At 56.9% G+C, this 23,047-nt stretch overlaps 1 protein-coding gene and 1 long non-coding RNA gene across 4 annotated transcripts in view; both read right to left on the bottom strand.

Annotated features, from left to right (window-relative positions):
• Positions 1–441: 441 nt before the first annotated feature.
• LOC142873319 (uncharacterized) lies at positions 442–8,487 on the bottom strand. The gene is made up of 4 exons (XR_012921363.1): positions 8,269–8,487; positions 7,913–8,088; positions 7,418–7,512; positions 442–3,596 (listed from the first exon to the last, which is right to left on the bottom strand). It is a non-coding gene; the product is annotated as an uncharacterized LOC142873319 (long non-coding RNA).
• Positions 8,488–8,959: 472 nt separating this feature from the next.
• The window catches only part of NFAM1 (NFAT activating protein with ITAM motif 1), a 41,587-nt gene continuing 27,499 nt past the window's right edge, over positions 8,960–23,047 (bottom strand). Inside the window, exons 5-7 of one of the 3 annotated variants that reach the window (XR_012921361.1) lie at positions 20,875–20,961; positions 19,360–19,502; positions 8,960–9,160 (exon numbers count right to left, since the gene is read on the bottom strand). Coding sequence is in view for 1 of the 3 variants with exons in the window: in XM_012741930.3 (XP_012597384.2) it covers positions 19,443–19,502; positions 20,875–20,961 (147 nt within the window). In the remaining 2 variants the exon portion in view is untranslated. Of the gene's footprint in view, positions 9,161–13,835; positions 14,403–16,435; positions 19,503–20,874; positions 20,962–23,047 lie in introns of those variants that run through there. The other 2 variants (XR_012921362.1, XM_012741930.3) reach the window with 2 other exon arrangements.

The following is a 23,047-nucleotide window of genomic DNA, read 5'->3' as shown; positions in this document are numbered from 1 at the left end:
AGACTCCCGTCTACCCTCGGTCCCTCCAGGTTTGAGCCTCGCCCTCTCAGTGAGGCGGGACACCGCAGGAGAAAAGCACATGGTCAGGAGTGCACAGTGGGGAAACTGAGCCCCAGACAAGGGAAGAGGTGCACTCAGGATCTCGTGACCAGAGGAGAAGAACAAGGACCCCCGCCCAGGCCTCCCGACATCTCTCCGGGCACACTGAAGACCCTCCCCAGTCCGTCCCCACGCATCCTCCCTCGGGGCCTTTGTCCACACCGTAAACCTGTAAACCCCATCTGGAAAACCTGCCCTGGTCCCGCTGCCTTGTCCTTAGCCCCTGAAGCACACTCTCCACCTGTCCACTCAGCCCTCCTCGCCCTCCAATTCCTCTTCGCCCTCTGCCCGCCAGACCACTCCCTCCTCCGAGTCATCCCCGGACGCCACCCGCTGCGCCTGCTTTGTGATGTCTGGTGCACAGTCTCTCTCCCTCCCCAGACGAGATCTCGTCCGCACGTGTTGCCTCAGCACCCAGCACAGAACCTGGAGAAGTCAGGTGTTCAACACCTGCTGTCCCTGCACAGCACCCATGCAGCCGTCGTCTCATTCAACAGTGTTTCCTGAGCACCCGCCCGCCCTGTGTTAGGGCCCTGGGACGCCGCAGTGAGAGGACGGGCAGGGCCTTGCTCTAACGCAGGCGCATTTTGGTAACACATACGTGCACGCCCAGTGGAAAGGAGCGCTGTGAGCAAAGAGCAAGAGAGCAGGGAAAGGATGGGGTGAGGAAAAGTCTCTCTGAGCTGGTGACATTTGATCAGCGCTCTGAAAGAAGCCAAAGAGGGAGTGATGTAACTCTCAGAGAAACAGAGCATGCCAGGGAGAGGAAACAGCAAGTGCAAAGGTCCTGAGGTGAGCACAGACGTGACATATTGGAGGAATGGCAAGAGCAGTGGACACATGGGGGTGGCGGGAGCAGAGGTCTGGAGGGAACAAGCCAGGGCCACAGGCGGGGCTCTGCCTTGATCCTGAACAGGCTGGGAGCCGTTGCAGGGCCCTGGGCAGAAAAGTGTGGGCTCTGGCTCAAGTTCCAACAGGATCACTCTGGCTGCTGTGTGGAGGGTGAAGTTGGGGGGCAACAGGAAGGAGGGAGACCATTGCAGAGGCTGCTGTCTCCATCCTGGTGTGCAGTGCAGGTGGAGGCAGTGGTTGTGGAGGGAAGGATCAAACTGCTGATATATTTTGAAAGTACAACCAATAAGAGTGAGAGAGAGTCTCAAAGGTCAAGGATGATTGCAAGGTGTCTGGCCTAAGCAAGAGAGTGGAGAATGGAAGTGAGACAGGGACAGCTTGGGGGTGGGGCAGGCCCAGGTTGAATTTCAGTTCAGTTTGTGACCTGCAGTGGCAGAGCTGCCCCTGGCCTTCTGAGCGAAGCTGCAGCAGCAGGCGTTGGCTTGACAGGTCTGGGGTTTGGGAGAGAAGTCCAGATTGGCTGCAGGCACCTGCCCTATGAGTCCCCACATCTTGCACATAGTAGGTCCTCAGTAAACGCCTGCTCACCTGGCCTGCAGGGATTTGTGGGGACACATAACTGGCCACAGTCCAGCTCCTGAGCTCCAGGAGAGGTAGACAAGGGGCCCAGGGCCAACCCCAGAAAGCCACACCCTGAGGGGCGCATGCAGTGCAGCCAGCACTTCCCGATGGTGCTGCAGGACGGAGAGCCAGGAAGGCCTCTGGGCCGACCTGGTGTAAGTTTCAGCAGACACAGATGGACATTCCGGGAAGGCGGGTGGGAAACAGGAGGAGGGTCCAGTGGAGCCAGGGCTAAGTGATGGGCACAGGGTCCTGACCGCCGGTTCCAATCCGGGCTCTGGGATTTGGGGTAAGATACTTAACCTCTGAGGTCTCCATTTTTGCCTCTGCAAAACAGGAATGATAACTGCCCCTCTTCACAGGTTGGTGTGAGAATCAAATAAATTAATCTACATAAAGTGCACAGCACAACGTGACAGCAGGTGCTCAATCAGCTCGCCTACCCGTCCGCATTGCACCCAGAGAAGCTGCCTGCTCCCGCTGCCTGGGAGGAGAGAGACAGAGCAAGGGGAGAGAAGAACAGTGCATGAGGCCCAGGGGAAAGGCTTTATTCCCTTCGGCCAACAAGAAGCCATGGAAAGTTCTACACAGAGAGATGAGTAGATGTTCCTGTTGGTCCTTGATTATCCTCACCTGTGCTGATCTTGCCCCCCCATCCCAGGACCCACTGTCCCACCTGGCATCCAGCCTGCTGGGCTCAGGGCACACCCAGAGCACTGACGCGTGGTGAGCACTCACTACGTCCCAGGCCTTCTGAGACCGTCAGTCCTCACAGTAGCCGCTGCACAGAGTCGGTCCTATTATTATGATGGTTTGGCAAATGTGGAAACCAAGGCACAGAGAATGTCACGCAGATCAATGTGGTCATGCAGGTAACAGGTGGCAGAGCTGCGGCGCAAACCCAGGCAGCAGGTCTGACTCCAGAATCCGCACTGGCCCCTCCTGGCTCTGAGAGAGACCCTGGAGTGGCGGGCACGGGGTGAAGCGCCTGGCACTGTTGATTCTCGTGGTAGGGAGGACAGGGTCATTGTGCCCAGTACAGGGAAGGACACTGGAAGGAAGGTGGTGTGACTCACCCAGGGCCCCACAGCTTGTCCCTGGAGCAGCTGGGACTCCAAATGCCCATGCTGGGGGGTTGGCTGGCATGACACACACAATCTTGAACTTCCTTTAACTTAGCCTGCTCCAGGGGTGAGGGGGGCCCCTTGGCCTGGAGCTATTTCTGAGGTCTCTGCTCCCTTTTGGGAAGGAACACAATGGATCCCCTCCCAGGCTGCCCTGGGCTTGTGTCCCAGGTCCCTTTACTTCTGTTCCCCTCCTGACTCTCTTCCTTCAAAGAGGTTTTTCATTCCCAAGAAGCGCCCTGGCCCGGGAGTCCCAGCCCTGCCCTGCTGACACGCTGGTCATCCCGTGGAGCCCGGCCAGGGGACCAGAAGGCTTCACTGCGTCCTCTTAAGGGCGTTACAGCCAGGAGAGCCGGCAGAGGGGAATACAATGTCTGCAGACCGGTCAGGTCCAAGGTCACTCCATAAAAATGGATTCCTGGAAAAACATAAACCAGCAATTTACCCTATGAATTTTATTGACCTAAAAAAAAAAAAAGCTATCTCATTTGAATAATGAAGAGAGATTAACCATTGCTAGTTCCTCTTTTATTAGTGAATCAGGACACACAAAACACTCAGCAGAAATGGACTGGCTTGCACGAAGCTTCAGGTCCCATTTATCAGCCACTTTTGTTTCACAAAACCCAGCGTTTCTATTAAAATAGGATGCTGTCCAGAAGGTTTGCTTGTTTTTAAGAAAATTGCATTTAATAAAGGGCAAGATTTAGTTTTGTTTCTTATTTTCTAAACAAAGCTCCAATTCTCCTGACTTCACGCCTGTTACTACAGCCGGAGGGAAACTGATTTCAGAATCCATCCGATATGTCGGATTTCTTTGTGCATCCACTTCATCGCTCAGCAGCCAGCCATGATGTCATAAGCCCATCAGATTTCCGGTAGGGGGAACACGCTGGGGGACTGGAAAGAATGGATGTTTCTTACCCGTCAGGGAGGCGGGGAAGGGGCTGGGTGTGTTTGGGAGGAGAAGCCCCGTGGCCCGCAGGGGACGAGGTGGGCTCAATGTTTGTGATATTAAATGTCAGGCAGAAACCTGAAAACCCCAGCCACCCAGATGTTTTCTCAATATCCAGATGTCTGGCACTGGGCAGCCCGCGCCCCCCCTCCCAGGAGGCACTCGACATTTTGGCTTTGACCCCAGGTCGGCAGAGGGTGCGCCGCCAGGAGCTGTACACCCTCGCCGCCACCCACCCCTGCGTTTGCGAGTTTTTTTCTAAAGCCTTACGCATGGATGACAGGAGTAACTAGTTCCAGATTTTTAGAAGCTGTTGAAGCAGTGATTTGAAAAGTTCAGTCCCTGGAATTAGCTGCCACAGAATACACTGTGTAAGCCAAAAAGGAGGGAAAAAAATCCCTCAGCCAACACACACACAAACATATGTGACTCTTAAGCCATAGGACTTAAAAACCCAAAACAAAACCAGCCAGTCTGAGAAGCAAGGACTGACACTGAGAAGCGATGAGCCCTCCCCCAGGAGCTCGCTTCCCCCAAATCAGAAAAACACCGAACAGCTTTGTTCTTCCTGACAAAGCCGCTTGCTTCCAAGGCACCGACAGTGGCCAACAAAAGCACAGGGTAGAACTAATTTACGCTCAGACGGGGCTTCAAGGAGTTGTAAAGTACAGAAGTGGAAATGGCTGTGCCCGGGGACAGGGCTAGCAGCAGTGTGTGGACCCCCCAGGCCTGGGGGAGTCCCCCAGGCCACAGACAGAGCTGGGTCCTGGCCTCCTGGAGGCCTGGCCAAGCACCCACTGAGGCCACCTCCTAGGCCTGTGACTTCGCAGCTAATTGTCCCTGAAAATGCGCCAGGAACTGCAGGCCCCTCAGGGCTGCAACCCTGAAACTTCACAGCCAGCAGGAAGAGGGGTAGCTGGGGAGGGTGCTGCCTCTAATTAAAACCGGGTGGTCGAGGGGACAAAGTCTGGCAGAGGGCCCGAGGTGAGTGGAGGCTCAGCGCTGGGGCAAGGGGCTCTGGGCCTTCATCTCACAACCCTTGTGCATTTGCAGATGAGGAAATTGATGCCTGGGGTGGCTTAGTGGCCTGCCGAAGGTCACCAGGCTAATTAGCAGGACAGCCAGTACTGGGGACCAGAAAACACCCGTCTGGCATTGCACAGGTCTTCCCTGAACGTTATCTAATTTAATCCTCAAAACACCCTGTGAGGGAGGGATTATCATTAACCTCAGTTTCCAGAGGAGCCAATGAAGACGCAGAGAGGTTAAGTAATTTGCCCAAGGTCACACAGCTCATCATTAGCAGAACTTGGCCTGAACTTCTGAGTCACCTGATTCTGAATCCAGTGCTGTTTCTGCTCGGTGCAGGGAGGGAGCTGAAGTTTAGCTGGAAGCAGTGAATCTGATTTAAATACATATTTAAAATGCCGGTGATCCCCACAGAACAGAAGGGAGTAAATCACTGCAAATTAATTTTTTTAAAGCCATTCCAGGCAGGAGGGCTGGCTGGCCGGGTGAGTGGGTGGGGAGGCCACTTTTATTCCATCCCTGCCAGAGCCTGAATACAGCATGTAGACTGGCTCTCTGGCAGCGTGCAGCATGCGGCGGTGGCGGCAGCTCAGTCCCCTGAAGTGGGGCGGTGCGGGGTTGGGCAACGCAATAGAAGCTTTGTCGGGCATCTGCGACAGCATAACCTGCCCCAGGAAGGTGCCAGGCACACAGGTCCGATGGAGCCAGGGGAGGGAGAAATTCGAGGTATGTAGAAACTATGAAAAATAAAAATAAGAGACGTCCCTCTGAGCCAGATTCCTACTTTCCAGCCGAGAGTTTGAATGAGCTGTGGGTCAGCTGAGCAGCTATTTCTGCCCAGAGGCCTAGCTCTGCGTCAGAGAGGCGCTGCCCAGGGTGGGTCCTGCCCACCCGGGATGGGGGGAGGCGAGGCAGTCACTGTGGCCCTGCACCCTGGACACCCTGGGGCCCTACTGGCCGCTACCTTCAGAACCCAGAGCAGCACGTGAAGGCAACCCAGCCTCCAAGAGCTAGGACAGGAGAAAGGGGCAGGTGGTCTGAGCTGAGAGACCAGGTCGGGCACCCACCTCGAGCCTCCCTGCAGTCCCGTCTGCCTCCAGCGGGCTAGACTTGGCGCTGCAGTGGCCCGTCGGGGCTGGGTCTCGCCCTGCACAAGGCCTGCTGGCTCCTTTTATTAATACTTCGTTTCTGTGAACAGCAAACGAGCTGTAGAGCCAGGACTCGGGCCAGGGAAGGGGAAAGAAAAGTTTCTGCCATCCGGACTCCTGACCTGGCTGCTCGAGCAGGTCCTGTTTTCTGGGGAAATCCTGCCCATCCTCTATTACGACATTAGAGTCCTGCCCTCAAGGTACTTACAATCAATGGGTGGGGACAAACATTAACCCACCAAAACAAAAGTGTCCATGGAGGGTGTGGTCCCAGGCCAGGAGAGTTGGTCCTGGTGGAACTGTCAAGTCAGAGAGGTCAGAGAAGGCTTGGGGGGAGGAGACAATGGCCCAAAGGAGGAGCAGCGTTACCCCGTCTGGCGCTGTTCGCCCCTATGTCTCTGCGCTGCTCCGGGCCTGCCTTATTCACTGCCGGATTGCCCACGCCTGGTACAGAATAGGTGCGTGGTGATTTTTTGTTGATGAAAAGAATAAATAACATGTGCAAAGGCCCTGTGGCAGGAGGAGTCACAGAGCTGGGAGGGTGTGGGAGTAGGAATGGAGCAAAGGGCACAGAGGGTAATGGGAGATGAGACTGAACCTTCCCAAGAACCCCCCTAGACATGTGGGTATCTTCTCCAGCCAACGGGCGCCTTCCTGCCCCCTTCCCCTGTGGCAGAGACTGGCCATAGGAGAGAGTGTCACATGAATACCCTGCCCCACCTGATCTGCCCCGGCACAGCACACCTGGGAATGAGGTAGGTGGGCAACTGCATCACCTGCCCAGGACTCTGCAACCACCTTCCCTCCTCCATCCATTGCCTCACTCAGTGCTGTGGGGCCACTGGGAGCCACAGAGGGGGAGTGGGAAGCAGATCCAGAGGTCCCAGACCTGGGCCTCCCTGCACCCCACAGCCAGGTCCCATCTGCACCGCCCCCCATGCCCGGCACCCCTTCTCCTCGCTGAGGTGGAGGAAGGAGAAAGGGAGCCAGGAAAAACAAGGTTTGAGTCCCCTCCTCTGATTGCCAGCATGTGATAGGACACCAGGTTGGCCTCCTGGCCCCTCAGATTACTCACAGGTGAGATGGAGACACCTCAGGCTCCTCCAAAGCCAGGGAGCAGAGTGGGTGCTTGAACTACTCTAAAAGATTCCAAATGGGGCCAGGCGCGGTGGCTCACACCTGTGATCCCAGCACTTTGGGAGGCAGAGGCAGGAGAATCTTGAGGCCAGGTGTTCCAGACCAGCCTGAGCAATATACTGACCTGTCTCTACAAAAAATAGAAAAATTAACCAGGTGTGGTGGTGTGCCCCTGTAGTCCCAGCTACTGGGGTGTGGCTGAGGCAGGAGGATGGGTGGAGCACAGGAGTCTGAGGTTGCTGTGAACTATGATGAGGCCACTGCACACCAGCCCCGCCACAGAGCAAGACCCTGTCTCCAAAACAAAAAATCATGCCTGTAATCCCAGCACTCTGGGAGGCTGAGGAGGGAGGATCGTTTGAGCTCAGGAGTTCAAGACCAGCCTGAGCAATAGCGAGACCCATCTCTACTAAAATTAGCCTGCTGTCGTGGCATGCACCTGTAGTCCTTACTGAGGCAGGAAGATCGCTTGAGTCCAGGAGTTTGAGGTTGCTGTGAACTAGGTTGACGCCACTGCACTCTGGCCCGGGCAACAGAGTGAGACTGTCTAAAAAAAACAAAAACAAAAAACAAAACAAAAAAAAAAACCCTCAAAATGAATGCATCGCTCAGGTCTTGCTCTAGGACTCCGGTCATTTACTGCCTGCCCAACTCGCTCTGTTACCTCAGCTGCAGCTTCTGCCCCTCCCGAGGAAGTGGGTACACGAATCACAGCAGCCCAAGGCACCCTGGGAGGCGGCCAAGACGCGACAAGTGAGTCCCACGCCCGCCCGCAGGGGTGCGCCTGGCCCCTGGCAGGCGCCGCTCGGTGTGCGCGCGACCCTTCCTCCCCGCCAGCGGGCTCAGCGCAGGCCAGCAAACTTTCCGTGCCTGGAACCCTCCCGCGTCTACACCTGCTCGTGCTTCTGAGGCTCCTGAACCACAAGCACGTGTCTACACAGCCTCACCTGCCCCCGGGTCGCTGGAGGGTGCCTCAGTCATTCGTCCGCGTCTCCACTGGATCACCAGCTGCGAGTTACCCGGACTGCAAAACTCAGCCTTGAGGATCAGTCTCAACTGCCTCCGGATTCCGGAGGCGCCTCTGCCGGACCACCTGCGCTGGTCCACACCGCCGCGGCGGCCCCTGGGACACCGGAGATGCCTTCAGCTTAGGAGTCGCGTCTACACCACCCAAAGCTGCCGAGACCCTTTAGCGCGCGGACCTGGACGCAGACCCCGCGACGGCCGCTCAGGGCCGGGGGTGATGCCCGCGAGCTCCTCCTGGTGTCCCCGGTCCCGGCGAAGCGGGCTGGGGGCTGCTTACCTCCCGGCGCCCTCGCGCTCGCGTCCTGGCCGTGCCGTCTCCTTCACATCTTTTGCAATGTGGTCGACGCCGAAAGAAAATGTTGTAAATCCTCCTGCGGCCACTTAGCTGTCCCCCAACCCCTGCTCCCGTCTTCTTGGCTCTCAGGACAATGCTCGGCCCCAGCGGCCGGCCGCTGGCCACGGGGCTCGCAGCCCGCAGCGCCGGTCGCGGCGGGGCGGGGCCGGGGGCGGGGCCGGGCGGGGCCGGGGCGTGGCTGGGGCGGGGCGCGCCGGCTCCGGCCGCCCTCCCGGGGGAGACCGTGGCCTGCGACTAGGGCTCCTGTTCCGGCTCCTGATTGGTCGGCCAGCCGGCGTTGCTGACGCCTGATTGGCTGGGACGAGGAAGGGCTCAGCCAGTGGGGGTGGGGGCTTGCGGATTTCATTCTTTGCCTTTCCTGCGGCGGCCGCTGCTCTCTTGGGCCCCTCTGAACTCTGCAGCTTTCCCCTCTGTGCTTCTGCGCTCCCCGTCATAACACCGCCCCGAGTGGTAACTGCGTTTTCTTGTCCTTCTCCACCAAACAGCACCTTGAGGTCAGGACACCGGGTTTGTGCTGCTCACCACTGTATCCCCAGGGCCTAGCGCACAGTAGGTGCTCAAAACGTTATTTCACTAGCGGAATGAATTAATAGAAAATATGCATACAGGTTTTTGCAACTGTCTTTAATGCTGGCAACGTCCCTAGGAGATGGTATTACTATTCTCCACCAAGGAGAGAGAAACGAAGGTGCAGAGAAACACGGGGACTGGGAATGAATGGCTGAGCCGATGCTGGGACAAACATCCATCACTGGACCAAAGGTCTCTTCCACACAGCACTGCCCTGCTGGGTGTCAGAACCTCTGTTTCCCGCCTATCAAAAGAGAATGTTGGATTAGAGCAGAAGATGGTTTCAGAAGAAGTTATTTCACTGAACGTGCTGTACCCAGTGCTGTGCTTGGCAGTGTGAACGAGACAGCCCCTGCCTCCACATTAAATTCCTGGTAACCTGCTGAGCCCTATCCCTTCCTGGGAATTCCTCCCGAACCCCACCCCACCCCACCCCCAAATCAGAAGAAGAAAAAATTAGAAGCACTCTCCTCAAACAAGGCTACCTTGCCCAGCTGACAGTTTGGGGGCATGTCCAGTGGATTTCCCTGGGGGAACCATGAGGAGTATTATTAAGCAAAGTGACTGGAGCAGAGATGCTGTTTTCTTGCAGGGAGTCCTTGGGAACTCCCCAGGCGGGTCTTTTGATTGAGAGAGATGGTGTCTGAGATGGGATGAAGGAGAGGGTTCCTCTAACAAAGGAGGGTGTGGGAACTGCTCCTGGAGTTGGACAGGGGGAGGGGTGATCTGAGAAAAATGCTGTCTGAGGTCCTGTCTCAGGTACAGTGAGAAACCGGATTCAGGCATGCAGAGGAGCCAGCCTGATGGGGTGAGTGAGCTCTCCCTGTGTCTGTGTCTTCACATAGCCTTTTTTTTTTTTTTTTTTTTTGAGACAGAGTCTCACTCTGTTGCCCCAGCTAGAATGCCGTGGTGTCAGCCTAGCTCATAGCAACCTCAAACTCCTGGGCTCAAGCGATCCTCCTGCCTCAGCCTCCTGGGTAGCTGGGACTACAGGCACGCGCCACCACACCTGGCTAATTTTTTCTATTTTTAGTTGTTTGGCTAATTTATTTCTATTTATAGTAGAGATGGGATCTCACTCTTGTTCAGGCTGGTCTCGAACTCCTGAGCTCAAGCAATCCTCCCACCTCGGCCTCCCAAAGTGCTAGGATTACAGGCGTGGGCCACCATGCCTGGCCCATATGGCCTTCTTATAGTGACACCCGTACTAACCCAGTATGACCTCATCTTAACTTGATTACATCTGCAAAGACCCTATTTCCAAATCAGATGACATGCACAGGTATCCATGGTTAGGACTTCAACATATCTTTTTGGGGGACACAATTCTACAAGGCTCAGGGAGGAAAGAACATTCTGACTAGAGGGGAACAGCAAGAGCAGAGGCCATGAGGCCACCCCGCGTGGATCCACCTCCTGGCTGCCCACTGTCGTCTTGGGCTTCAACAGCTCATCTTGGATCCTGGTCCCTGACAGCTGCCTAAGCAGAGCCAGGCTGGTGCCCACCCTCTGGGTAACAGGCCTTCTCGGGCCTCCTTTTCTAGCTGACCCTGCTCTAGCCTCATGCCCGAGGAGGGCCCTGCCAGCCCGTCCCTCCTCCCCTGCCTTCCTGGTCCTCACCCTCACCCTCGTCCGAGATAGACAAGGACAATAAAAGCTGTTTCACAAGCAGCTGGTGATTAATCGCCAAGTTAATTAAAGAGGCAGTAATTGCACTCTGATTTCAGAGGAAGGAGCGATGTCTTGGGCAGGGGTGGGTGGTCAGCTTAGGTCTCCTTGACGAGGTGGAGCCAGAGGACGGAAAGGATTTGAAAAGGCAGGAAGAAAAAAGAAGTAACATTTTTTTTTTTAAGTGGGTGCTTCAACCATGGCTGTAATGTTTTATTTGACAGACTTAGGTGGTGGGCTTAGATTTTTAAGCTTGTCTGTGTGCTTTTCCATGTCTTTGAAATATATCATTAACAACAACAACAACAAAATGGCAGGCAAGGTTAAGTTTTTCTAAACTCTCATTTGGGATTTATAAATGGCCTCAAATACCAGGGTACCTCACTTTACACAATGGACAGGGCCTTAAAATTATGTGTAAATCGAATCCCGTTTGCCCACCCACTACATCTTACCACCACCGATGCTCTATATTCATTTCTGATTGATTTTCCCTGGTAGAGGCACCAAATTCTTTGCTTTAAGTGTCAGGCTCTCTCTGTCAAGTAGTTAATGACCTATAAAGCACTTACAACGTGCTGGGGAGATGCTATTTGGAGGCACCCCGCCGAGTATCCTCTCCTATTGTCGGTAATCACCCCTCATTTATTTGCTCTTATTGGTTTGGAATTTGCTATCAGGTTTCCCTAAAGCCCAGCCCACCAGGACTGGTGCGATTCTGTGCGGGCCCAGATGGGTGCTGCACTCGATACCCAGGGGCAGTGGCAGCAGCTGTGGCCTCTTCTCTCAAGAGCCCTTCAGCTTGGGTGCCCTGGCCATCTCTTGGCCACACGTCCCCCAGCTCTGCCTTTTGCCAGCCGAGTGATGTGGGGCATTCCTCTACCCTTTCCAAGCCTCAGTTTCCTCCTTCACTCTGCCCCCAGAGCTGGTGCCTGCCCTTGGGCAACTGGAGGATGACACCAGCCTGGTAAGGTCAGTGCTGGGAGCCAGAGAAGAGGCCCAAGGTCAGGGTGAGGACAGAGGCTCAGCCTGGGAGGCTGAATAGGCCCTCCTAGGAGGGAAAGGGTATTCATTTTCCACGGCTGCTGTAACCAATTCCCACAAACTTAGTGACTTAAAACAACACACATTTTTTTCTCTTACAGGTCCGGAGACCAGACATCCAAAATCAGTTTCCATAGGCAGAAACCGAGGTGTTTGCAGGGCCACATTCCCTCCAGACACTTAGGGGAGTATCCGCTTCCTTGCCCTTTCCTGCTTCTAGAGCTAAATTCCCTGGCTATGGCCCCTTCTTTCATCTTCAAAGCCAGCAGCGTGGCATCTTCAAATCCTTTCTCTGGTTCCATCCTCACATTGCCGCTGCCCTGGCTGTAATCTCCCTCTGCATCCCCCTGGCGAGGACAGCTGTGATTATAATGATCCAGGATAATCTCCCCATCTCAGGATCCTTAATCACATCCGCAAAGTCTTTGCCATATAAGGTAACATTTACAGGTTCCAGGGATTAGGATGTGGACAGATATCTTGGGGGTCATTACGCAGCCTACCACAGAAGGCCACCAAGCAAAGTGGTTCAGATCACAGATTCTGAAGCCACTGCTAGGGCTTGCATCGCAGCTGCACCATCCGCCAGCTAGGTGGCCTTGGGCAAGTCGCTACATCTCTCTGAGGCTCAGTTTCCTCACCTGTAAAATGGGATCAACACTTATATCCAGATAAGAACTCAGTAGGCATTTAACTAGTTATTAGGCAGAGAGAGCTTCAAGTGCCAGAGCCTGGAAGTTGAAAGAGGACCCAGAAGGGCTCTTCTGAAGGAGGGAGGGAGGAGGGGCAGGCTGGGGTGGAGGGAGCTGAGCCAGGTTCCAAGGAAGGAAGTGTGTGTGTGTGCGCGCGAGCAAGCTCTGTCCTAGGGGTAAAGAACAGGTGACAAAGAATGTGTTTAAATAGCTTTTTGTTTGTTTTTGGTTTATATTATTGAAATGTAATTCACATATTATAAAGTGCACCCTCTTAAAGAGTACAATTCAGTGGTTTTTAGCACATTCACAAGGCTGTGCAACCATCACCACTATCTAATTCCAGAACATTTCTATTACCCCTAAAGAAGCCCCATACCCGTTAGCAATTCCCTAAAGCAAGGCAGTTTTAGGATGGCACACCCTGATGCTCTCCATGATTAAACCCCAGGCTTGCATCCAGAAAAAAGACAGGGGCACCCTGAGCCCCGAGAAGTGGTGGGGAGAGTAGAGCCTCAGGGGCCACAGTGGCCTGGGGTCAGCTTCCCCTTCAGCCCCTCACAGCTTCCTTTCCTTTCTTTGTCCCCTGAGACAGGGATACTCCACCGCACAGGACGATGGGAGGCCGCCCGGCAAGGGCTCAGGGCTCAGGACTCACTCTGCATCACCACAATTACCGTTTTTATTCCTGGGCCTGCACTTGGCTCCAGTGTCAGCCCCCGTCCCCAGGACTCAGCCGCATAGACTGCCCTAACGGATCAGGGAGGCCAGCGGCTCTCCTGGCTGCACTGCAATCACATGGCACATTGGGGTTCCCCACCCATAGGACGCAGTAGGCTGCGGGGCCACTGGAGGAAGGTGGGGGCATTTGAGCCTGAGTGCTGACTGAGCAGCCCTGAGCCTCCTCCTCCAACCCAGCCACTCTTGGGATGGCTGTGACCAGGCTGGAACTCGAGGGACCCACAATGGGGTGGTTGCCAGTGCTCCCACCACCCACCCCTGGCTGGGCTGGCCAGTTTTGCTGGCTACTTGGAGGGCCCCAGGCCTTAAATGGCCGGAGTGTCAGTCTGAGCCTGGAGACATCGAGGGGAGGCCATCTGGTGAGGCCAGAGACAGCGGTCAGGACATTGCCAAACTTGCAGAGGTGTCCCCTGGCAGTGACAGGGGCTTCCAGGATTAATTAGTAGAACCACCCTAATAGGCCTCACAGCCCTGATGCACAGTCTGCAGGCCCGTGTCATCAGAGCCTCTTGACAGCCAGGAGTTGAATGGGGGCGGGAGGACAGCTGGCTTTTCCCTTGTGCCTGGCCTGGCCTCCAGCAGCTTGGCACAGAGCCACCCCGTCCCCAGTAGATAGGGGGTGTTGGCCTTCCAGGACCTGCACTTGGTGTTGTGGGTGCAGCATGTCTGTCTCAGTTTTCACATATGTAAAATGGGTCACATACTAATTAGAAATCACTTCCTGGAAATTGAAAAAAAAAAAAAAATTCTCTGTTTTTCAGCAAGAACAGGCACTTAACTTCCTTTCCTGAATTACCAGGAAAGGAAAAGATTCATTTATTTCTTGTAACAAAAGGCTTCTGAGCCCCTGCTAGGAGTCAGGACAAAGAGAGGCAAATAAGGTGTCTGCCTGCTGGAAAGCTCAGGGCTTCCTGGGGAGATGGAATTGATTCAGGGAAGGAAAGAGCAAGGGAAGGATTAAAGAAACTGCTTGGGGGAGAATGGGTTTCAGGAAGACTTCATGGAGGAGGTGGCATTCTAGCAGGAACTCCTCAGGCAAAGGTGCAGGGCCTTGGCAGAGAGAATGGGAGGAACACAGGCTCAGAGGTGGGGAGTTTGGCATCTTGGGATGCAGCAGAAGCATCCTCCGTCTCTTATCCCAGCCCCAGCAAGGGGCCTGGCACACAGTCGGAGCAGGACAAATGTTGAAAGAATCAAGGGGTTGCAAGAGCCGAGTGCAGGGCTAAGGGGTCGAACCTCGATCCTGTGGACCATGGAAGAAGGCACAGCGAGGTTTGGTATAGGGTGTGAGGTTGGAGTCCAGCTTCATCCTCAGTGTGTGGAGGTCCAGTTCTCCCAGCACTGTATATATTGAAAAGACTATTCTTTCTCCATTGAATGATCTTGGCTCCCTTATTGCAACAAATTGACCATAACTATGGGGTAGTGCACGGATTTGAGAGGAGGGTGAAAGGGCCAGGTCTGTGCTATAGAAAGTTCAGTTTGGTGCAGAGACTGGGAAGGGCTGGGAGGAGGGGTTGGAGGGAGGCTCTGCTGGGTGGGTGTGATGGGGGCTGGGGGTTCTGGGGAGAAGAGCAGGCCCTGGCTCAGCCCAGGCCCATGGTGGGGAGCCAGGTGCAGGGCTGTGTCCTTAGCCAAGGCCAGGTCAGCCAGAGTCGCTGGGGAGTGGGACTGGGGCATGTGGGGTGGCGGGGGGTGGGGGGGGTGAGGAGAGCCCACGCTCTTTCGCCCTTCAAGGTCCACAAAGCGGTAAAATAAAACCCACCCCAGATACAGCCATTTGCGAAGTAGGTTTTCAGGTAATGAGAGGATTGTAAAAGCAAAACAAGGCCAATTACAGCAGCATTATCCTGGATTATAAAGCTTCTAAGAGGCAGCCCACACCTCCAGGCATGCTGTGCCTGGGAACGGGCAGGCTGCCGGGAGCCAGGCCCACCCCCGAGGCCTCTACTGACCTGCCTCCATTTCCCCAAGGAGAGAGACCCCAGGGGGGAAGGAGGACATCCACACACACAATTCTGAGACATTGGATATGAGCATGTGAAGCTGACAGGCCGTCTCTGAAGGAGTTTTGTCCTTCCATGGGCTTCCCTAGTTCTGGGGCCATCAAGTCTCTCGATGGCTCTTTCTGCCTCCCCCCCACTTCCCTCCCTGGCCTTTGGAGGGTGTCACCCTTTCTGGGCTGTGTGACCTGTAGCCAGCCAGCCCCTCTGAAGGGCAGCTTCTGCTTTGGTAAAACCGGGCTACCAGCCCCCCCACTTCGCAGGGCTGTTTTCCGGATTAAATGAGAGACTCTAGATAGAGTCAGAGGAACAGAAACCAGCGCCGCCTCAGTGCCTCAGATCTGGCAGCGTCTGCTAAAACAGTGAATTTCCACACCCTGGGCCCCAGGAATCCCTTTTAGTCATTTCCTGCAGAGAAAGTTTTGCAGATGTGTCCAGGGAGGCACTTACAAGGATGTTCCCTGCAGCACCTTATGTGAGGTTGAAAAATCGTAAACAACTGAAAAGGCCTTCGATAGGGGCCTGATTAAATTAGGATCCATCCGTTCTGCAGAATCCTTCCCTGTAATTAGAGTCTGGCAGCTCCGGCGTGCTGTCTCAGGCGGATCCCCACCACGTGGGGCCCCGCGCACAAAGCGAGTGCAAACAACACCTACGGAACGGCTCCACGCGAGCTGTGCGGAAGCCCACACAGACGCCATATATTTTCCATGCTCACACGTATGTACATAGATGCAATGCAAACAGCGGCGAAGAAAACACTCCTGGATGACCCAGTCGGTTACCTCTGGGGAGGGGATTGGTGGGGAGGCTGGGAGGTGGCAGGTGCATCACAGGGAAATTTACTTTGCTGGAGTTTTAATGTTTTACCATAACATATGCCTCTGTCACCTGCATATACACACAACAAACACATGCTAACACCCAGCACAGAGAGGATGGCCCGACCCACGCTCAGTCAAGGCTCAGAGGCCATCATTATGACCACGGGTCAAGGAAGGGAGGGTCTTCCACCCTCATGCCCACGTCCCTAACTCTTGAAGTCTGAATTCAGGGTTGGGGAACCCCCTTGGGTGGGCAAATGACATCCCCCGGCATTCTGGAGGGACAGAGAGACACCACTCAGCCTGGCTGGGCTGAGGCAACCGCCCACCTCTCCTGGCTGAGCTGTCTGCCAAGAAAACTATTGAACTACATAAAAATCCATCCCTGAAATCCCAGAGGCATCCTTAGAATGGAGCATGGCCTTTAAATTAGAATGTGTTTAAAAAAAAAAAAAAAAAAGAGCAGGTTTTGCCTATAACTAGCCTTCAGGTTTGAGAGGGCCAGGGCCCAAAGCGCCCCAGCCGACTGCCAGCACCACCTCCACCCCCTCCCCCCGTCCTGGGGGGGGGGAGGGAACCCTGCCCCCCTGAGGTTTGGTGTTATAACCAGCACGTGTTCCCATGGAAACTGCTGCCAGAATCCTCTGGAAATTTTTGCTGAGGAGGGGCCACCACTTCCCGCTCCCACTTCAGGTTCCTGGGCTTGGTTTCCCGGGAAGCTTTTCTCAAGCAAGTGCTGGAAGGAGCAGGAGCCAGAGTGAGAAATTTCTGGCCGTTTATGATGGAGGAAGCCGCTGGAGAGGCAGGCAGGGGGGCCCAAGGGTGTCAGGGGAAGCAGATGGAACCTTTCAGATGCCCTGAGGCTATGAAGGGGGCAGTGCTGGAGACCCCGAGCAGGGCAGGCGGGGGTGGGGTGGAAATCCCATCAGGGCAGGGCCAGGCCAGGCACAGGGAAGCACCCTGGACCCCTGAGATCTCCTGCCCTGGGCCCCGGAGGAAGGTCCTGCAGGGCTGTCCCCTCAGGACAGTCCACACCTGCCCTTCCTCAAAGCTCCCAGGCTCCCCTTCCCCCGCCTCTCCCAGCTCTCTCAGCCTCTCCCCTCCCAGGTCCAGAGCCCTTCCCTCACCTCTGTGCTTGCCCTGCCCCTACCCCAGCCCTAGCCAGCCCTGACCTGCCCACCTGAGCATGCTGCTTCCCAGGCGCTTGCTGGGGGCGGCTGCAGAGCCCGCCTGGGTCCCCACCGCCCAGGGAGCCTGACCCTGGGAGCAGACCCCCTTCCCACTGCCCCGGTGGCCTGTTTCTCCTGAAGGATGAAGCTTGAAGGAAACGCACACCTGCTGAGCCTCATGTGGGCCAGGAGTCCCCATCTGTTCTCTCAGAGACACTGAGTGGTCTTGATTGTCACTGGAAGCCAAGGCTCGGTGGGCAGCGACTTGCTGCCGGGAGGTGGAGCTGGGGCCCAAGGGCAGTTGTCTCCCTTCTCTGCCCCGCCCATGCAGAGCCCTCCGGGAGCTCACAGCCATGGCCCTCTCCAGCCCCTCTGCTCCCGTGCCAGCTCGTCTCTGCAGGGGCTGGGAACAAGTGCTCAGTCTTCTTTGCTGCCCACTGGGAGTCCCAGAACATTCTTCCTCTACCCTCCCTTGTGTGGCAGCCCTCTTAGGGCCCCGCCTTCCACCCTGCGCCCTCCTCCTCCTTCCTGCCTCTCTCCTCCCTCACTGAAGACCTCAGCACCTGGTGAGGTCTTGTCTACCAGAGGGGTGATGGGTCAGTGCCCAAGGGGGCTCACAGGCCACAGCTGCCCCTGGGAAGCTCTTCTAAGTGTGGTGGGAACCATGCAAGGTATCAAGTGGAGGGGTGCAAGGCCAGGCGTGGTCCTGTCCGGATCCCTCAGCCGCTCTGTGAAGAGACAGTGGGGCCGGGGCCGGGGCCGGGGCCAGGGCATGGCAGTGACGTCCCCACCAGGCCCCTCACTACTCCTGGAAAAGGCTGAGTCCCAGCAGCGGGTCTAGGGTCCAGGGGCTGAGGGCAGAGAGGCCCAGGGCTTGCTGGCTTCAGCTTCCCCAGGGGAGGCCACTGCACTGTGCCCCTCGGCCCAACCCTGCCCCACCCCAGGCTGCTGGAGCCAGGAGCCGGGGAGCAGCCGTGCGCAGCAGTTTCGCTTTCCTGAGCAGCATGGGGTTCATTAAAACCCAGCTTCCTGGAGAGCTGGGCCTCACCTCAGCCCGGTGATCCCACTAAGAGCCCTCCTCGCTGCCTGCTTGAAGGCCGGCCCAGAACCAAGCCGGAAGGCCACTGGCCATCCCGTGTGCCCATGTACGCCTGGTCCCCCCTAGCAGAGGGACTTCTGGGGCAGCTCAGGAGGTGGGGAGAGGGGAGCCACCTGCCCAGTTCACAAATGAACCAACAGCGGGAAAGCAGGGAAGGATGCAGGGTTGGGGGAGCAGAGCCGAGAGCCAGGCCACGCTGACCCCTGCTGCCTGGGGATGGGTTTGCAGTGACACTGCAGGGCTGTCCTGTGAGGGCAGATGAGGGCGGTGGATGCTGAGGGCAGCAGAAATGGCTCAGGGCCAGGCACTGAGGAGCTGCCCTCCACAGGGGCCCACGTGGGGGGACCCACCCTCTGCCTGTAAGCACCAGCCACACAGCTAGACACTGGAGAGAGGTGGCCTCAGGGTGCTGGGCCTTAGTCCACAGGGGACAAGGATGGGGCCTAAGGCAGAGACAGAGGAGGACTGGAGGGGCCATAGGTGCTGGTGTTGGGAATGGCCAGGTGAGGGGACTTTGGGGGCCTGGGCTTGGTGGAAGGAAGGGCAGCCGAGGCCCCGTGGGGAAGGCCCAGGGAGCAGAGGGCCATGAGCAGGGGCACAGCCAGCGCAGAGGCCAGGCCCATGGGGGCTGACCCGCTTGCCCAGCTCCTCTTTGGACCCCATCCCTCTGCCCTGTCTCAACACACCAGGTCTCCTCCTCCCCCATGTGCACCCAGACCCTCCCTGTTCCTGGCGCCCAGCCTGCTGACCGCCACCAGCCGCGTTCTTGGCCTCCAGATCTGTCCCTAAGCCTAGTCCCACCTCTGCGAGGTTCATCCTCCTCCTTGCCCACAGCCCGAGCCTCCCACGCCATCCCCTGCTCCCCCCCATGGGAGCCTCATGCCTTTGGCCCTGCTGAGCAGTCTGTCTCTGCTCTCCACTCCACCAGACAGGCCCTTCCTGGCGCAGGCTGGCACCGCATGCACCCCTCTGCCGGGCGGGAGGGGTTGTGGAGGGCTCTGGGAATGGGTGGCATCCCAGTGAGCCCTTGAAGACTGAGTAGCACTTTGCGGGCTGGACCAGGCGAGGAGGGGCAGAGGGAACAGCCTGGGCGAAGGCCAAAGACAGGAAACAGGTGGGGGGAGTGCGGCTGGCAGAGGCCCTCGAATGGGCCAGGAAGGGCCTTGAATGCAGGGTGAGGGATGGGGGCCGCTGGGGCCTTACTCCTGGGACAGGTCAAGTCCTTCGGAAGGAGGCGCTGGCCCGGCCCCTGCTCCAGGAGTAGGTCCGCGGGCAGCCGAGCCATCCTAGAGGTTTTCATAGACCAGGTTCAGTTCACTGTCGTCCTCAAACCTATACGGTTTCTCCTGGACGAAAAAAATAACAAAAGAGAGAGAGAGGGGTAATATTAGGTAGGAAAAGAATGAACTTGCACTAATTTACTTTTAGTCAGAGGCAACAGATCGCCTCCTGTGTAGCTTTTGGGGGTGTTGCCCCCCGAGACAGCCTCTTCTCCCACCACGCTGCCCCCGCCCCGCTCTCTGCCCTCTAGCTGTGCACCCCTCCCCTTCGCTGCCCTGCACGCTCTTCCGGCTGCCTGAGACACCCCCACCTGTTCCCTGACTGCCACCTACTCACTCTGTCTGTGGGGGCTCAGCTTACAGTGGCAGGGGCCCCACCTGTCCCCCAGCCCTGGACAGGTCCCTCCCCAGAGTCCATCCCTCAGAATAGGGCTACAGATGTCTCTCTGTGTCATGGTGTCAGGGACCTGTTTCTGTAGTCTGAGGCTCCCAGAGGGCAGGAACATGCCCAGTTCTCCTGTCCAGCACCCCAGGGCCGGGCATAGGGCTGGCACTGCCTGAGATGGCCCAGACATCCTTGGGGGTCCCAGGGTGGGGAAGCCCTGCTTCCAGTCGGGGCCTAGTCCAGGACTTTGAGAATAGGAGATACAACAAATAGTGCCAGCCTGGGGCAGAGAAAGCCAAGCACTAGCCCCCTGCACTCCCCGACAACGCCTCCAAGGTGCCTGTGAACTTCTGTGCCAGTTAACAACACCTCGACTTTACAGTGTTCAAAGCTCTGGTGTAGCAGATGCAATTCACCTCGGAACTAATTTGAATTCAGCGTAGTTGGTATTGCAGGAAAACACCGCTCATCCACTTTACAGATGAGCAAACCGAGGTTTAATGGAGAAAGTGTGATTAAGTAATATGCTTTAGGTCCTGGTACGGCAATAACAGAGCCCTGACCAGGCCAGCGAGCTGGCACCAGTCACATGCCAGCTCCTGACTTTAGCTAACCCCAGCCTGGGGGCAGCTAGAAACCTAACACCCCTTGCCTGATGGACAGGCAGTGTAGACACTATGCCTAGTGGTAGTTATGATTGCTCACATTGCACGGACACCTATGGGGTCCTGGGCAGCCCTCTCAGCACAACATTCTATCTGTGAGGTGGGTACTGTTAGAGTCCTCAGTTTATAGACAGGTAACTCAGGCACAGAGAAGTCAGGTGCCTTGGCCAGGGCTGCACAGCTCCAAAGGGCCGGAGCAGGAATTCACACCCACTACTCCTCCTGCCCAGTGGACAGTTGCGTGGGAGAGGGCTGAGACTCAGCAGCAGGTGGCTGGTTTCCATATCCTATCTAACCCCACTTTGCAGATGATGAGGGGGTCAGATGGAATGAGAAGCCAGAATCGGTGTCCCCCTTCCCGGAGCTCGGAGCCCCAACCCCTGCATACCTGGGAGGGCGGGCTCCAGGCGGCGGGCGGGCTACCATCCTCACTCTCCAGGCACGCGTAGACCTCGGTCTCTTGGTGCTGCAGGGCCTGCAGGAGACAGGGTGCCAGGGTCAGAGGCAGGTAGGCCAGGGGCAGTCCCCAGGCCCCATGGTAGCCTCCCACCCTGTCACACACGCCACTGGAAGGCCACATGCACGGCCACACCTTTTCGCCTGCATCCCCTTCCTCAGCCACCTCCCCCACCCCTGCCTGTACAGGGCTGATCCCTCTCTGCTTCCTGCCGCCTCCCTTGAGGACTCCAGCAGAGCCTGTGCTCCGCACAGTAGGCTCTATCCAGACTGCCACCTATCCAACAAGAAGGACCCAGGCATAGTCCTGCCATCCCTGCCTGTCCTTAGGTCCTCCAGGGCCTGGCAGTCAGCAGCGCCTGCATGATACCTGTGGCCACTGCTCCAATAGGACACCCTCCTGCATCTGCCTTCATTCCCCTGGTTCAAAGCCACTGCCCCTGTGAGGGTCCCACCTACCCACCCACCCTCATCCTGTCAGTCTCCCCTGATCTCAACCCCAGCCTGTGCTCATGGATGACCCACGCACCTGCTAAGGTCACACTCTTCGCCCAACAAGCCTGTGCCCTGCTGGGGGAATCTGGAGCCCAGCCCTGGCTCTCAGCACACCCTCTCCCACTCCACCTGCCATCACTGTCCTTTCATCCCCCTCAGCTACCCATCCAGGGCCACCTGGGCTCCCATCAGTCCCCAGTGCTCCTCCTTGGAGGTCCCAGGCTCCCACCGCCCATTCTCAGACCACAGCCCCAGCGCTGCCCTCGCCCCTCCCAAGGCAGCCAAGGGGGTGTTGTGCTTGGCCGAGACCCCAGCCTCCACGGCTCCCTGCTGGGGATCAGATCAGAGCCCGCTCCCCACCAGCCCCCACCAGACTGGAAGCCCCTCGAGGACAGAGACCGTGCCTGGCTTGTCTCTGGGTTCCTGGCCCTACAGCTGTGCTTGGCACAAAGGAGGCGGCACCAAATGGGCTGTAGTGAGGGGCTCCTCGCCCGCTTGGGTGTGGTCCTCGGGCCACACTCACTCTAGGCCCAGCTACAAGGGGCCTGACCAGAGACCTGAAGGTGGCAGGAAGAATCCAGGCTTTGAAGTCAGACAAGACTAGATTTGGCTCTGACTCCTGCCAGCAATAGGCAACCCCTTAAAAACAAACAAACACACACACAAACAAAACCCTTTCTGTCTCAGTTGCCCCATCTATAAAACAGGAATCATCATATCTATCTTGCAGGCTTAATGCATGATTAAATGAGATATTGTGCGTGGAGGGCCCTGCACATAGGCAAATAGTAGGGCTTAATAAGCCACTGTTGAGTGATCATCGAGGGAGGTGTGATGTCTGCTCCCCCACCCCTGCTGTGGTCACAGCCTGGACCCTCCCTCAGAACCCACCAGGCTCTGGAGCACAGCCCACCAACAGCCTAAGCAAGAGCAAAGCCTTTCCTTCCCGTGTGCAAGCATACGTGTCATATGGATGCCGGCTGGTTGCCAAGGAGGCGGTTTCCCTGGCAACAGGCAAGCAGGGGTTGCCGAGGCAGGCTGGAGAGACAGGTGGTGCTCAGAGACAGGAGGAGGGCCGGGAGGTGGGAGGGGAGGGGGGAGGTGGAACTGGAGGAGGGAGGGAGGTGCCAAGAGGCAGCCGGGCATGAAAATCCGTGTAATAAACCATTTGGCACTTGGGAGACCCTCACTTCAAGGGCATCAGCCACGGGGATGATGGAGTGGCCCTAGGGACAAGTTCAAGGGGTCTCTGAGCCAGAAACAGGGTAGGTCTTGGGAGAGGGGCTTCCACCCTGCCTCTCAGTAGGAAAGGGGGCAGGGTCGCCCCCGGGAGAAGCCCCATTTCTGGTGGAAGAAACTTCCAAGGCCTGCTCTGGCCTGTGCGGTCTTCGTACATGCACAGAGCATCAGCTGCCCCAGCCTGGCACGGGGATGGGAGAGGCTCCTCGGCAGCCCTGTGGCCCCCACCCTCTGTCCACCCAGGCCTGCACCCGTCCAAGTTGGGGCACATCTGACAGCCCTTCCAAGCTGGACCCCTCTGAGCTGGACGTTTCTGGTCCCTTTTCAGAGAGAGAAGAGGGAAACAGCTTCTCTGCTGGCGTCCTGGCAGG

The sequence above is a fragment of the Microcebus murinus genome, chromosome 10 (assembly GCF_040939455.1).
Source record: "Microcebus murinus isolate Inina chromosome 10, M.murinus_Inina_mat1.0, whole genome shotgun sequence".
Classification (NCBI taxonomy): Eukaryota; Metazoa; Chordata; class Mammalia; order Primates; family Cheirogaleidae; genus Microcebus; species Microcebus murinus.
Note: the sequence above shows the minus strand (reverse complement) of the source record. Positions and strands in the feature narration are given on the sequence as shown.